The 16,098-nt window shown below is 37.4% G+C and overlaps 1 protein-coding gene across 3 annotated transcripts in view; it reads right to left on the bottom strand.

The window, feature by feature from the left end:
* mybpc3 (myosin binding protein C3) overlaps positions 1-16,098 on the bottom strand; it is a 60,360-nt gene that overhangs the window by 30,527 nt on the left and 13,735 nt on the right. For 2 of the 3 annotated variants that reach the window (XM_041791415.1, XM_041791427.1), the window contains exons 6-16: positions 15,854-15,971; positions 15,680-15,728; positions 11,694-11,753; positions 11,581-11,583; positions 10,378-10,401; positions 7,764-7,927; positions 7,529-7,661; positions 7,366-7,368; positions 7,080-7,204; positions 6,891-6,996; positions 2,715-2,881 (exon numbers count right to left, since the gene is read on the bottom strand). In XM_041791415.1, coding sequence (XP_041647349.1) covers positions 2,715-2,881; positions 6,891-6,996; positions 7,080-7,204; positions 7,366-7,368; positions 7,529-7,661; positions 7,764-7,927; positions 10,378-10,401; positions 11,581-11,583; positions 11,694-11,753; positions 15,680-15,728; positions 15,854-15,971 — 952 coding nt within the window. The remainder of the gene's footprint in view (positions 1-2,714; positions 2,882-6,890; positions 6,997-7,079; positions 7,205-7,365; positions 7,369-7,528; positions 7,662-7,763; positions 7,928-10,377; positions 10,402-11,580; positions 11,584-11,693; positions 11,754-15,679; positions 15,729-15,853; positions 15,972-16,098) is intronic. The other variant, XM_041791422.1, reaches the window with a different exon arrangement.

The following is a 16,098-nucleotide window of genomic DNA, read 5'->3' as shown; positions in this document are numbered from 1 at the left end:
ACAGGCTAAATGTTCCATTGTGTGTTTTTAAAACTAGAAAACCTATCAGAGAGCTTTTATTCCCCAAATATTAGAAATGAAATGTAAAGTTGTTTAAACTTTTTTGAGGTTTGACGACTGCAATAATAACTTAGCAGTCATGCTAACCCTGGCATGTTTGCATACATATATTATTTCTTCTCTCAATGAAAAATATATAAACACATCTACAGATAAAAATTAATCATTTTAAATACAAAATATGCAAAATTCCACTAAGACAGTCTTGCAGATTATTAGAGACGCCACCTCTGTCAGAACAGAAAGACACACTAAAACTTTCAAAATAAAATCAGGTTAAACATCTGGTAAGGTTAGATTGAGGTCAAAAGTCAAAAACCAGACCTGCAAAACATCATTACACAATGTTTAACAAAGCCGTGTAAACAGATATGCTTACAGGAAAAAAAGCTTCTCCTCCATGAAGACCTTTTCATGCAGTTAAAGCTAAAGCTAACGAAGCTAGGTTAGCTACATGAGCTTTGTAGGTAATGTAGCTACATAGGAAACAGTTATGTAACTAGCCTAGTTAAATCTAAAGCTAATGAAGCTACATCAACAATGTAAGCTCTGTAGGTAACAAAGCTAACATAGCTAAATCTACAACTTAAGAAGCTGTATTCGCTATGTAGGTAGCTAGAAAACTAACACAGCTACAGTGGTTTTCTCATGAATGTGATTGCCAGACTTGTTTATGAATAAAGTTGAATTTTTCTAAATGTTCGTGCAGATGCGCAACTGTCTGAGTTCTGCAACCTACAGCCAGACCCCTCTTAATTCTACCACCAGGGGGCTCTGCCTGCCTCCATAGCATATAACTTGAATGAAGATTCTTTTCAATAGCAACTGCACTCCATAAAAAGCAAACAATCATTTTGGTTTCAAAGATAAAGTTCACATAATGATGATGGAGAAAAGCTGCTAAAAGTGGCCTCCCTGGTTCGCACTACAAGCTACCAGTAAAGCATTCAGCTTTAGCCAGGAAGTCAGCTTCCTATAGCTTTTCTCCCTCATTATGTGAAATTTGCCAATGAAACAAATATGTGGTTTACAAATTGGTGAATACATCTTATGGGGTCTAGTTTTTTAGTGAGCAGAGTCCTTAATTAAATAAGTAAGCGATGGGTCTGGTGAAGCTGAGCCGCTAGCCAAGCTCAAGGCTTAGAAATGTGTCGTTGGACTACAATGTTTGAGAGGCCAGGGGTGAGGTACTGTGTGTTACAGAGGGTGCTTGAACGTATAGCCAATGGCAGAGAACAATCATGGTTCATCCACTGTTTCCACATCAGCAATAATATGTGATGCATGTCATGATCGCTCTGTCATGGTCCATCGCAACAGTAAAAATTACGAATTTCACTGGTTTTGAAAAGTGTTGGAAATATTTGAGGTAATGCCAATACTCCACTAGGAAAAAATATATAATACCGGAGCAGCCATTTTTTTAATTAATGTAATCATTTCAGTGTCATTTCTACATATTGTACCTTTAAGCTTTTTTATAGCATAGTGTGTTTAGTTAACATGATAAATGACTGCTGTAAATCAAAACCAAAACAATGGCAGAAAAAATTATGGGGACAAGACATAATTACTGAAGAAAGGTACAAAAAGACTGAAAACTATATATATAAAGGTACTAATTCTGTGTACATACTATTTTCCTATGTGGATCACTACTGGAAAAAAATATTAAATTACATTATATTTTTTAATCAGCACTGCTGTTCCACAGAGCTTATAGAGTAATAATAGGGATTTACATAGGGACAAAAATTCCAAATATCTCATCACATGTTGAAGAAAAGAGGAAACATTGGGGATCATGTTTTTTAATGACTACCAACGATGTGATCCAGCAACAAGCTCTCTGTAGAGAGCTCAGGTTTTCAGTGACTTGTCAGCCATTTATCAAGTATGACACTGTATTAATAGAGTACTTAACAGGTTTTACACCATAGCTCACCCCATAGACAAATAATCAACAAGATAAAGGTGGAGACTGATTACAGTCCAGTAAAAAAAATGGTGATTTGCTCTTTAAGTATGACATACATGTACATTACTTTATGTAGAATAACAGTATTGATAATGCTGTTGTTTAAAACTTTAGTTTTATTTCCTAGTACTGCTTAGACTTTGCAAATAAATGTAATTTCTGCATTTTTCTAACAATCCTATTCTTATCATCCCTGAATTCAGTAGAAACTGATTATGATTTTAATGTCCTAGTGGTGATTTATATAAGAATATGGCCCAAAACTATGGGCTGCACTATAAAGTCTTTACCTATTTTTTACTATAAAGAGTATTGAAATTTCAGACTTAATTTCTGCTTGAAAAGTTTGACATTATCCCAACAAAATAACAACAAACAACAACAAAGACAGGTGAAACAAAGACCAGGGAGTGAAACCTGGTCCCTTGTGCAGGCTCGTGCCCTTCAGGTGAAATATGGTCCACGTCTTCTAACTTTAGCTGGCATGTGGATCTGCGTCGCCGCGGTAACCTTGGCAGAATGATGCAGGCAAGAGATCCCAAAGATAGACAGCATGCCAGGGGAGGCGAGGCCACACGACTACCGGCCAGGCATGGGAATGTGCAGTTGGAGTGCACGTATATCAATGATAAAAATGTTTCATACTGTAGTCAACACTCAGCTGGCTGACACTCACCCTGCACCAGGAGCTCTGCCATCGACTCGCCGCCGTTGGTTTTAACCTTGTAGTGACCACAGTCCTCCTTCGTGGCCTCGTTGATGATGAGGACATGTTTGCAGCCATCTTTTTTGAAGCGATACTTGAAGGATTCATCTCTTGTTAACTCCACACCATCTTTCTCCCTGTGTGGAAAGAAAAAAGTAATCTGATGATAGATCTGCTTCTCATTTGTTGTAACAAAGGTTATAAGCTTGAGCCACTCATTATTTTTGAAGTTAAATTATCTTTACTTTGAGCAGATTTGAAATAAAGAACAACATTTGGTAGATCGGCCTTGGCTATCACTATTCAACAGTTAAAAAAAACCCATCCACTTCCAGATTAAAAACCACAGTTTTAATCTCTAAAAAAAAGCTGTGGTTTTGTTCGGCTTATGAAGGTTTTAGATTAACCACTCAGACTGTATTTATTGTGCAGACTTTAGCTCATGACGTCTCTTTCACCATTAATTACTTGACTTTTAATCAGACACATTGATACTTTGCTCCCTCATCCAGGAAAATTATTTTGCCCACCAGTGTTTGCAGCACCTTTCCCCTTTTGACAAAAGGTCACACGGGATGTGGTGAAATGCTGATGTGACCTTTTCACTGAGGTGATAATTTACAGCTCCTGTCTGTCACAGAGACAGTGCAGTGTGTGCGTGGACATGACAAACTCAAATGCCATCTGCTGGGTGTGTGAGTAATAAACACTGATTCAGTGACATGTCATCAAGTTAAAAAGGCTTCAATTCCTACTTCAGTTAAAAATATATTTTATATTTTCATCACTCATTACTTAATAATGATGAAAACCCCCTTTTTTTTACTCGTTTTACGCCACAGGTAAATAAAAGTTCAGCCAGCTGCTAAATTTAAATCATGACGTGAGCCTTTCCTAAAGCTGCCAGGCGTATATTTGGCTGCCAACCTGAAACAACTGCACTGTCACGACCTGACCTAACTGTGGAGTCACAGGTGAAGTTAGTATGGCTCATAGGAGTTTCTGTCAGGGCCTCACAGAAAACTCGCAGGGCTAAGTCCTCCCTTCCACATATGATAAGATTAGAAAATTATTTGTGTTTTCACATCTGTTTTAATGTAGGTTTAATCTATTGATTGAGTCTAGTCACAGGAGGATTTCAATCACTTCTGGGACAGAAAAAACAAAGTTTATCTATCTGGCTGTCTTTATATCTCTGAAAAGAACTTAATATTGTTTTTATTTTTGGCAGAACCTAGAGAAGCAGCTGAAACTTACAGTTCCAAGAAGACATGCAACATCTGTAAACTGGCTTATTGTTTACAGCCTAAGCACTGGAGCATCTGTTCTCTTCAGTGGTGCAAACATAAGATAGGTGTCATGGCACACTGCCTTGATTTGGTGACATTTGACTTATTTTTTGAAAGGGGTCTGGCTGCAGACCATATATCTCTGTCAGCCACTCTCACAGACCGTTGATCTGAGACAGAAAGGAAGTGGCGTAATTGGCCAGTACAACATATTTCCAGTTTTAGGTTTGTTTTTATTTCAACTCTATTCATAAACAAACTCTGACAGAGACATTCTTAAAATGACCTCAATGCAAGTATTTCGTAAATGAAAGTGAGAAAAGGGTCAGAGGTCAAATCCAGATGTAATTCCCATTTTATACGTAGTTATGCAAACAGTGGCTACCTTTAGCTTCATTAGCTATAGCTAAAGTTGTCATATCTATGCTAGCTACAAAATTACCGTTAATACATAAGCAATTTAGCTACATGAGCTGTAGCAAACATAGCTAAAGCTAAGGTAGCTACATAAGTCTTTTACTACATAAGTATCTTTTACTACGTGAGCTACATAGCTGCGTTATGTACTAAGTTTAACTTATTTGCAACTACAACTTACAACTAAGGTAACTAAGGTAACTACAACTTACAACTAAGTTTAAGCAATGTGAGCTTTAGCAAACATAGCTAAAGCTAACTAAGCTATGCCAATTATGTTGATACATAAATGACATAGCTTCTATATAAGCTTAGCTTTAGCTGCTTTAGCTATGTAGCTACATTAACATTGACATAACTGTTATCTGCATAGCTTATGCAGCAAAAAGAGTTGCGTAAGTTACGCTGTCTGCATTGGAATGTTTTCATGAATGATGAACTATTTTCCTGTAAGCAGACTGCTTACTTGGCTTTATAAAACCTTTCGTAATCAGATTAGTCGGGTTAGGTTTTTAACTTCTTAACTTTTGGTAGCCTAGCCCTTACCTTAACCCTTACCCAACATTTAATCTGGTTTTAATTTTTAAAGTTTAGTGTGTTTTCCTTTCTGAGATATACAGCATCTCAGATTAATGGTTGTGAGAGTGGCTGTCACAAATGAATGGTCTGCAGTCAGACCGTCTTGTGGATTTATTTTACCTTTATTTAACCAGGTAGTCCCTTGCGAGATCCCTTTTTTCTGGGCTAGACCTGGCACATTAGTTAAAATGAGAAGTTTAAAAAGAATACTGAGAGAGGAAAACCAATTCTTCACTTGAATAGGATATTAATATGGATTTGAATTAAATTATTAAAGGAGTAGATTTTCAGAGGTAGAGCACTCTGTGTTAGTCCAGGTCAGGGAGAACAATAAGCAAAGTGAGAGTTTGTAGTGCAGTGTCAAAGTCTGTACAGATGCAAAGACACTAACTGTGCATCTCTTAACTTAAGAACTGTTTTACTAACCACTAAGATAAAATAGATTTCTTCTTAAGTTAGAACTGCTGCCATAGTGGTGCTTTTCAATGGTGTTTTTCATTATGTAGCATCTAGCTGACAAACAAGCTGTAAACTCTGACCCATCTTTGAGAAGCCGTGCCCTCCAGGTCCACCACTACCACTGCTGGTAATTGTATTTAAACATTATAATGTAACAAAAATGGGTGGAAGTGGATAAAGATTTATGGTCAAAAGATTTCTCATGTTCCCTCAGATGTCCTTGTTTCTTCTGCATGAACTTTCTGTGATTTACAACTTTCCTTATCGATGTTTTGTTTACTTGCTCAGTGATTTATGGCAGGCTTAACCAGGGTTTTGACTTCAAATGAAGAAGACAGTGAGGTTATGTCCAGTCGGAGGGTGCAGGGACTCAAAACAGGCCAGAATTCACTGCTGTCCTTTAAATGTCCTTTACCTACATTTATGTGGACTAGCTGGAAATCTGAAACTGGGTGAGATGTCACCCAACATCAACCACATCTTGATCTTCTGTTCACAATTTTTCATAATAGTAAAAAACAACAACAACAAAATAAAAAAGAATAACATGCTAGAAACTCTGTCAAGAGAGTGATACTGATTCTGCAGGTTTTATTTAGATTGGTGACAGATCACTTTTTAACACTGTGTTGTCATTTTGGGTCATTGATTCTTAGATTTCATTTTAACACATCATATTTCTGATGTATGTTTTTAGATTGACAATTCTTCAAGCCATTAAACATTTAGTGCCACGTCACAGTGTTTTAATCGGTGTTTGTAGACGTCCTTTGCCTGAATCGTGTGCTGCATTTACAATCAAATCGAGTGTATAGCTTTAGTTTTGGCAGACCACAGGATCAAGAAATGCAATATAATTGAGATTAGCTGATTTGCTCTAAGCACGCTATTGGCTAATCCCACTCATGCTGCCATATTTAAGATGCTCTAGCCTGCTTACACTTTGCTGCTCCCTCTGCAAGGCACCTTTTGCAAACCTCCTCAACCCCAGCTCCTATTCTATTCTGACTCAACCAATGTCATTCTTTCCTCATAGGCACGGGGAATGCAGAAATGTGTGCTGCTGCTGCTTGATGCTTTTTAGGCTTAGGAAAGGGAAGGGGGATCCCAGAACAAGCATACTGCCAAATATAAATAATGGTAATAACTGCAAATTAATAACTGCTAATAAAGACAAATATTCTTAACTGCAAATCTTGTGTTTCTTGACAAGGTGGTCCTGACTGAAACACAGTTTGTTTTGAAAGTTCTTTATAAGTAGTTGACCCTGACTGTGACTTGTTATTCAATTTCACAATATGCTTATTATTGTTATACTATTTCTTTTCCACTTTAAGAATATAAAAACACCATACAACGGGGTAATCCCTCTTATTTTTGGATGTCAAGAAGTATATCAAACCATTTGACATTGGCTCCTTCCTCTGAGACTTCACACTCCAGCTCCACCCGCTCACCCTTCATCACCATCTGATCCTCCAGGTTCTTCACTATCAGGACAGGAGGCTCTGCACAAATTAGATAACAGTATGATATTAACTCAAACTTGTGAATCTTTAAATGGTTAGATTTCAGTTGTAGCCTAAATTACCTTTAACAAAGAGCTCAGTGGTGCATTTCTCCTCTCCAATCAAACAGCTGTAAGCTGCATCATCCGCCAGCGAGCAGTGGTTGATGGTGAGGTAGCGCATGTTTCCAACGCTCTCAAAGATGTACCTTGATAAAGACCGAGGATGGTTTTACACACACTTACACACAGTTTACCTTTAGGGCAAAACATTTAAAAATGTCCAACTAAGAAAACTGGAAAATGTCAGGCTAAAGCTGTTTGTAAAAAAGCAGATCATTACTAGTCTTTATGGCTCTTGAACACTTACTTGCTGACGATGAAATGCAAAGAGATAGTCCATAAATGGCAAAATATGAGAAGCAAAAGACAGACAGGCAGAAATAAAGGAAAATTCAGTAACAATAATCAAGGCTTGGTGTTGCAGCTGATCATTTGTTCATGGTGTCAGGGTGCAGTTTGATTATTCTGACCTTCCTGTTGGTTGAATTTCCTGTCCGTTCTTTAGCCATTTCACATCTACATCAGGATTGGCGACCTCAACAGCCAGTTTAATTTTTTGTCCCTTTGTCACTTGGTAAGCAGGGTCCAACTTTTTGAGGAAAGCTGAGTTACAGAGAAGTAAGACACAGGAATATTAATTTTACATGAGATCAATAATTAACATTCAGCCAGCATCAGATTTAGTGCAGATTTAGCTGCAACAACCTTCACTCTTCTTCTCTTCTTTCTTCATCTTCTTCAGTCTCTTCAGCATGCCTCTCAGGTCAGTGATACCGTACTGAAAAGCAATCTTTTCGAATTCAGAGGAGGGAGCTTTGCTGAGAATATCCCACACATCCACATCAGGCTCTGTGTTCACCTGGACAGCCCTAAAACACATAAACACTCCCAGTTAGACGGCCACACGAGCACAGATTCATTTACCTACAATAGAGGAGAATAGAGGCAGTGAGTTTACTCATTTAGACCATTTAAACCAGAGATGTCAGACTCAATCACGCCAGGGGCCAGCTTCTGAATTTGGGTCCAACCTGAGGGCCTACCTGGGTCAAAATTTCCCATAAACTGTCTCATACTGCCTCGGTAACGAATTATAGGGAGAAAATGTAACATTGATGATGCATGATTTCGAGAAAAAAAGACACAAGTTAAAATCATAATATTTAATAGTTAAAGTACTAAATAAAATTCAAAATCATGAGTTTAAAAGGTCAAAATGTGAGATAAAATGATAAAATCATGAGTTTTAAATGTCAAAATATGAGATACATTTTTTTTAAACTGAGATTAAAAGTCAAAATTTGAGATAAAATTTAAAAATCACAAGTTTAAAATGTCAAAATATGAGAAGAAATTCAAAATTTTGATTTTTCAAGGTCAAAAGATGAGATTAAAAATTCAGCAATTCAAATTGAAAGGTCAATGTTTTGGATTAAAAGTTATATTAAGGAGTTGAAAAGGTCAAGATGTGAGAAAAAAAATCAAAATAAAAAAATAGAATGGGAAAATATGAGATAAAATTCTAGATCAAGAGATCTAAAGGTCAGAATATTGGATAAAATTTTAAATCGTGAGTTGTTTATGTCAAAATATGAGATAAAATTAAAAACACAGTCATTTAAGATGAGACAAAAATGTACAATTTTAAATCGAAAAGTTTAATATTTGGGATTAAAATTCAAAGTTAGGAGTTGGAATGCCAAAATGTAAGATAAAATTCAAATTCATGAGTTCAAAATGTCAAAATATGACTTAGAAATTAAAATGGTAAATCTAAATAGTAAAAATATGAGATAAAAGTCAAAATTAGGATTGAAAATATCAAACTATGATATAAAAAGTCAAAACCATAACTTTAAGTCATAATTGTGAGATGCAAATTACAAAATGAAAAATGAAAACTTTTTTTTCACATTCTGGAGTGTTATGACTTTACAAAGATATTTTCAATCATTATGGTTGAGTTTACATTGTTATACTGGAGGAAATCTGCAGACCTCCTACTGGTGGGCCAGTTATAATAAAAATAGGTATGATCTGGTGGACCAGGAATAACTGTACCACGGGCCGGATTTGGCCCCCGTGCCTTTAGTTTGACATCCCTGATCTAAAGGGAGACTATTGCTTGACTCTAACATTACTGAAAAACATTGCATTTTCCTTGCACAGCATTTTGATATTCACACTGAATGCTGTAAAGAAACTTGGCAACACAATTTCACTGCATATTTAAATCAATGCTGTTGATAACTCAAAATAAAGTTTTAGTAGTTTTTTTTATTGGCCTAGCTTTGCAGTCTTAATATGATGCTAAAACATTTCTTCAATTCATGGACATGTGTAATCTCTAAATCTAAACATATTTACAGCATCTCTCTCTCTCTCTCTCTTCCTCTTTTCCTTCCCTCTCATCAGTCTGTGTCTTTACCACACCTGTCCACTAGGTGCTGTCAGTGACTCTTCTCCCTCAGCCACTCAACACACAGCGTCTAAGTGGCACGTCTGCAGCAGTTTACTAAAACTTGCAAGTATACAAGGGCCATGATGCTGTCCAATCTAACCAACCAAGTTTTGAAAAATATAGAAAAGGTCTATTTTTTATGTGTTTCTGTTGTACATTGATTGTTTTTGGTAGATATATTCTCTATTTATGTCTATTTAAAACCAGTTTTGTTGAAGTAAAAACAGAAATGTCTCTGTGTTGAAAAACAATAAAAGTTAGATTCAAATCTGTACCAAAGTCTAGATGTATCATCTGCTTATTGAATCTGTAGTATTCCTAATAAAGGCTCTTCTTTTATTCTTAAATTCTTATTTACATAATTGCCCTTTGCTGCAAAGCTTCATTCAAATTAACATATTTAATGTATAACAAATAATTTATTTCATGATTTAAAAAAATGCCATTTAGAACCTAAATTATATTTTACTTATTTTCATGGGCGTAGCACAAGGGGGAAGTGCATAAATGCATAGATTTTTGCAAAAATGATGCAACATTTGTTGCGTGGCTAGCTGGTGAAGGGGGCCCTGTGTGATATTCTTTCTGGGGGCCCAAAATCCCTGGCTACGCCCCTGCTTCTTCCAACACTCAGTACAATATGGACTCACTCACTACTTTATTAGATATACCCATTCATATACCTAATAAAGTGGTCAGTATGTGTTATACAGATAAGAAAACAGTTCATTTATTTGTTTTATTATAAACTATGGGATAAATGAAACATCCTATCAAACAAGCAATAGCGAGAGATAAACATGCATGCAAGGCATCTTTCAACTGTAATACTCAGGCAGCATATCAGCAGTTTCTTACCGGTTTGAGGATTTTAAGAAACTGCTGCTCAATCAGAGGAAGAATCCAAGAAGCAAAACAAACCAGACAAGTTAAAACACAACATTTCAACAGCAAAGCAGACAGCCTATTAGAAATAGGTCTTTTAAAAAAGTTTAATATCATTACATTGATTGAAAAGCAGTTAGGCTTGCCTGCACAGTTTAGGCCCAAATTAACAGGTCAGTGAAAATCATGCAGAAATCATTCTGTATGTGGCACACTTTCAGCACATGCACAGAGGAGATTTCAGAAGCTGAAGAACTGATTAATGTTTTAAACAAAAAATATCAAAGACTAAAAGGGCTCATAGGGGGAACTAATGACTAAAAAATCTCAGTGGCTTAAATAATTTCTCTGGGAAAACTGTCAGCATCTGTAGGGGAGATGCAACTCTCTGATGGGTATAAAAAAAGGCCTAAACTGTTTTATTGTGAGTGATAACGCCTTAAAGATGAAGTAAAGGCAGTACAGGCAGCATTTCAGACCAGAGCCTCTGCTTAATGTGGCTCAACACTTTTTTTCTAAATACTGAACAACCAGAAAAGACGCAAAAATATAGACACAAAAAATATAGATACAAAGAACTTCAAAGACACATAGCTGGGAAAAAACTAGAAAGAGATGTATAACTAGATATAAAGATAATCAAAGAACCAAAGAGATACGTAGCCTTAAAATGTCTCTGTCCAGGGACCAGCTGTGTCATAATCCATCAGTGCTAATCAGAAGGTTAATCTAAATATGATAACTGTGATGATGGAAGTGCAGTAACAGTTGTGCCTCATCGATCTGTCCAAGCCAGACACTAGCAGGCCGCTCTAATCTGCCCGCCTCCATTACTGCGGCTCGTCACTGTGTGGCTTGGACTGATTCAGTGGGGCTGTATATGGTAAGACAAGGTGACTTGATTGTTTGGAGTCCTTACATTGGCATGAAAACAGCTGCATGCAAGTACTGAGTACTCATAAATAACACCTTATTTTGAACTGCATTTTTTAAAGATGCTTAAAGAAGTTGGGGAAAGTTTTTGCAAACTCAGTATGCCACAACACATCTTAAAGAAAAATCCGGAGAAAAATGTCACCCAAACTTGGTGTATTGTGAGTTATTTGTCTTCAGGAAGCCTAAAGGTTAAGAGCTGAGCATTCCAATATTTCGTTTTCAAAAGTGGTGGTCACTTACTCTCTGAAGACGCAGGGCAGTCCAGGAAGAACATTGAAACACACAGATTACAAAAGTTGATACTTTTAGATCCACATAGAAGCAAATAAAATGCATTAAACATGATTGCTCACCTCTTTTTCAATAAGGTACTGAAGTCCAGTTCTCCAGAGTCTTCTTTTCCATCTGTACTACTGCAGAAATATCATCAACCAGCAGCAAAACATAAACACGCTTTTCACAGTGGGAGAACTTTCAGCTTCAAAAAGATGCATAAAAACCTAAGATGGTGTTTGCTTGTGATAAAACCATCCATATTTTAAGAGAATTAATCATTTTCTGTCAACATTTGCTCCAATATGGATGTGTACGTTAATGACACTGGGTACTGTGCAAAAAGACGTTCAAAATAAGTTTGGTTAATAAAGAGTTGAAATAACAGAATCAAAGATTGATGAAATACAGTGGATGTACGGAGAGATGAAAACACAGACGAATATCTTAATGGAGAGACAAGTGATAAAAGGAACAGATATTTTGAGAAATATGCTTTTAAGAGGTTCGTTAGCATAGCATATCCGAATACTGGAAGCAGAGTGATAAGGCAAGCCATGGCTCCTTAAAAAAAGACTTGTAGGAGTTAAAACATAAAGCTGTTTTTTAATCAACACAAAACACATGTGCATGTTGAAGTTGTTATTATATATTCAGGGAGTTAGGTGCAGACGGGCTAACAATAGCCCAACTAGCACAGCTAGACTAATTTTTTTCATAGTGACATAAAATACACTTACTTTGATTTAAACCATACTTACAAAGCCACAAATCCAACATTAAAAGACGCTTTAAAACATAAAAATCAGGATTCTTTTTAAAACAACATGGAGCTCTCTTCCAAAAGTCATGTCTTGAACCCCCTTTTCTTGTCAAGCTTAAATCAGTTAGCAGTACTGCTTGTTTTCCCTGTTTACACAGTGGGAGTTTAGAAAAACTTACATTTCTGTAATTTAATCAAAGATCTGAACCATGGAGCCAGGCTAGCTACTTCCAGTTCTGTCTTACCAGAGCTACCTCAATCTTGTTAGTTTTGACTGGAGATGAAAGTAATCAAGCATACTTTCCCCAAAACAGCAAACTGTTCCTTTAAATCATGACCAGCAACAGATATCCAGGCAAGAACACAAAACACTCGAGGTTAAAGAAAAGAGTGTGAGCATACAGTCTGCTCGACTCTAATCAGTGGGATGAAAGACAAAGACAAGGGCAGAGGTTTGACTGTGTGCTTGTCTCTGTCTCTGATCCGACAGCAGGATAGACGCTCAGTGTATGGTGTATGTGGTGAAGTTACAACACACCAAAGCTGTGCTTCCTCTGTGTGGCAACCCTGTGGAAGAGTTCGACAACTGAAAAGCCTGTGTGTCTTAGCACATCCTGCACTTTCAGTACGATCAAACCACCGTCAAAGCTCACTCTGCCAGGGAGCTGTTTGTGCAGCTGGCTCTGCTGTTTTGATTGAGACCCAGGAAGAGATCAGAGGGAGCTGAACGCTGCTACCAGCACGTCACACTTAACAGTTAAATACATTTCTGCATCTGAAGATCTTCTTAAGTCATAGGTTAACAAAATGACAGGTACGAGAGTAAGCGACTGGAACATCCAGGGTTCTGGATTTGGGTCGTATCAGCTCTTTTCTGATCTCTGTTTTGTTGTTCTCTCAAAATTCAGCAGACTGGAGGCTTCGTATCCCAAACACTGCGTCTGTTTGCCTTGAAATCAGAGAAAAACCAGGCCACATGAGAGAGTCTATGGGACTGTTTATACCACAAATTAAACATCTGTTTTAGGTAATCAAATACCAAGTTGACCGCACTTAGTATGTGCCTCTTTACTTTGGACTAACAATATGACTTCAGTGACTGTTTGCAATTGAAACTCACTCATCTGCCTCTTATGCAAGTTGTAGAAAATGCATGATCTCCATGCTTCCTGTAGTTTATTTGCCACTAGTAATAAGAATGTATTAGCAACAAGCTACAGGGCTAGTGGTGTCTCTTTAACAGCTTTTCACTCTCAATAGATCAGCTCTTATTACAATGTTGAGCCAAATGTTCTAGACCTGTAAGAGCCAGAATTACAATCAAAGCGAGCAAACTTAGATGGGTCTGCATAAAGCCATGCCTTTAGTTTGCCAACAGACTTCCACAATTCCATTAAAATATGGTCTGATCTTTAATGTAATCCAGATGAAGGCTACTTCCATTTTAATCTGATGTCAAATTGTCTTGAGGTATGGCCACACCTGGCATTGATGTTAACCTCTTGGTATCCGGATTCCTCAAACACATGTTAATCTGTGTTAATGCAAGGTATAGACAGGGTCAGTGATCCTGGTTTTTCTCTTCACTAAGAATCAGAAATCCTTAGAGTTTGAATATGAGCCTCCATTAGTTGCACAAACACCTATACTACCTTGATTGTTGTCCACCTTTCTTCTTACTGGCTTCACTCCTGATAGGTTAGCATTTCCACAGTTATGTGTTAAACAAAGCATGATAATATTTCACTGAAAGTTATTGAATCTCTGGAATGGTGCAAAAAGGTACCTTTCCTAGTTTTTAATCTCCTTTGATGAGCCAGATATAACACTTAATATAAAAAAGGAACTAAGGTACAGTTCCTGGGTTATCCCTGATATAAACCATGGAAACTTAAGCAAAAAGTGGCCTTCAGAAGTATCTGTACCAAACAACAAACAAATCTGCCAATTATGGAAATGAGCATTTTGATATGGATAAGCTCAGTGTTTTAATTAGGTGACAAGTTTTCAAGCACATCACTGACATTATAGTTTCAAAATACCTCAATTTATCAAGCTTTTCTATGTAATATTAACATATAATTAATTAATTTACAATTTCAGATATTTTGAGTGTGTTTGGACAAACACTTAGCTGTCCTGTTGCCACCGGTGTTTTAAAATCAAGCACTGTCATTCTGAAGAGTTCAGCAACTTCAAGTGTGGCGCCATTGTTGATGCCACCTTTGCAATAAGACGTTTCATAAAATTTCATCCCTGCTGTAAGTGATGTTATTAGAAAGTGGAAGTATTTAAGAACAACAGCAACTCAGCCAGGAAGCGGAGGACCACAAAAAATCCTCAGGCTCCCTGTTTGAGAGTCAGATGACCAAGTCTGGGTTTGGTGGATGCCGAAGAACCTGCCTGACTGCATTGTGCCAACTGTGAAGTTTGGTGGAGGAGAGATAGCGCTATGGGGCTGTTTTTCAGGGTCTGGGCCACCCTCTTATCTCCAATGAAGGACAACCCAAATACTTCAGCACACCAAGCGAATTTTGACAATGCTATGCTTCCAACTTTGTGGTAACAGTTTTGGTAAGGCCCTTTTCTATTCCAACATGACTGTGCCCCAGTGCACAATGAAAAGCCTATAAAGACATGGTCAATGAGTTCTGCCTGCACAGAACCTGACCTCAACCCCATCAAGCACCTTTGGGATGAACTAGAACGGAGACTGCGAGACAGGCCTTCTCACCCAACATCAGTGCCTGACCTCATAAATGCTCTGCAGAATGAATGGGCACAAATTCCCACAGAAACACTCCAAAATTTTGAGGAAAGCCTTTCAAGAAAAGTGGAAGCTGTTATAGCTGCAAAAGGGGGGCCCACTCCATATTAAAGTACATGTATTTGAATATAATGTCATTAAAGTCCCTGCTGGTGTAATAGTCAGGTGTCTGAATACTTGTCCATTTAGTGTTTGTCAAGGGACCAACATTTATGTAGATTTAATATGACCTAAGGCATTGGTTCCCAACCAGGGGTTTGGGTCAAGGCAGGGGTCAAAGCTTTTCTCAAATTTCCAATCAATATTATCAGTAAAAATGACCATAACAGGATTACAGAATAGTTTATTCAGAGTCTTTCGGGAAAAGTGTGTGTAGACCTGCTCCTTCAGGATTTCATCAATAAAAACAATTCATAATGACATACATCAGGTGGATTGTGGGAGTGATCAGTGGGCTCCTAGGAAAAAAAGTTTGAAACCACTGACTTGGGATATTTAATTTTTTATGGAAAGAAACGGAGTCTTGTTAAACTTACGTGCGCCTGAAAGCAGCTCTGATATCCAAACCTTCAGCTGCACAAGCCTCTGAAATACAAAGCAGTGTCCAAAGCTATCACGATACAAGAGAAACCTACCAGTGACTGAAATGATATTGGAAACATGGTTGGTGTTACAAACAAAGCAAAGAAAGAATGTATCTCAAATCTCACCATGTACAGTCAGCTCAAAGTTGCAGCTGTCAAACTTGTCTCTGGATGAGACCTCACACCTGTAAGCTCCAGCAAAGTTAGGCTTGGCTGCAAGGATGTGCATCTCAAATGTGTACACCTGCAACCACAAGCATTAGGAGAAATGTTGAAAAAGTGGCATAAATAGTCATGCTGATTTCTTCATTTCATACCTTCTTACACACATGCTTTACATTAATTCATTTTCTTTTTTGATTTTGGAGCTT

The sequence above is a fragment of the Cheilinus undulatus genome, linkage group 1 (genome assembly GCF_018320785.1).
Source record: "Cheilinus undulatus linkage group 1, ASM1832078v1, whole genome shotgun sequence".
Taxonomy (NCBI): Eukaryota; Metazoa; Chordata; class Actinopteri; order Labriformes; family Labridae; genus Cheilinus; species Cheilinus undulatus.
The sequence above is the reverse complement of the archived record's forward strand: the minus strand, read 5'-3'. Positions and strand labels throughout refer to the sequence as shown.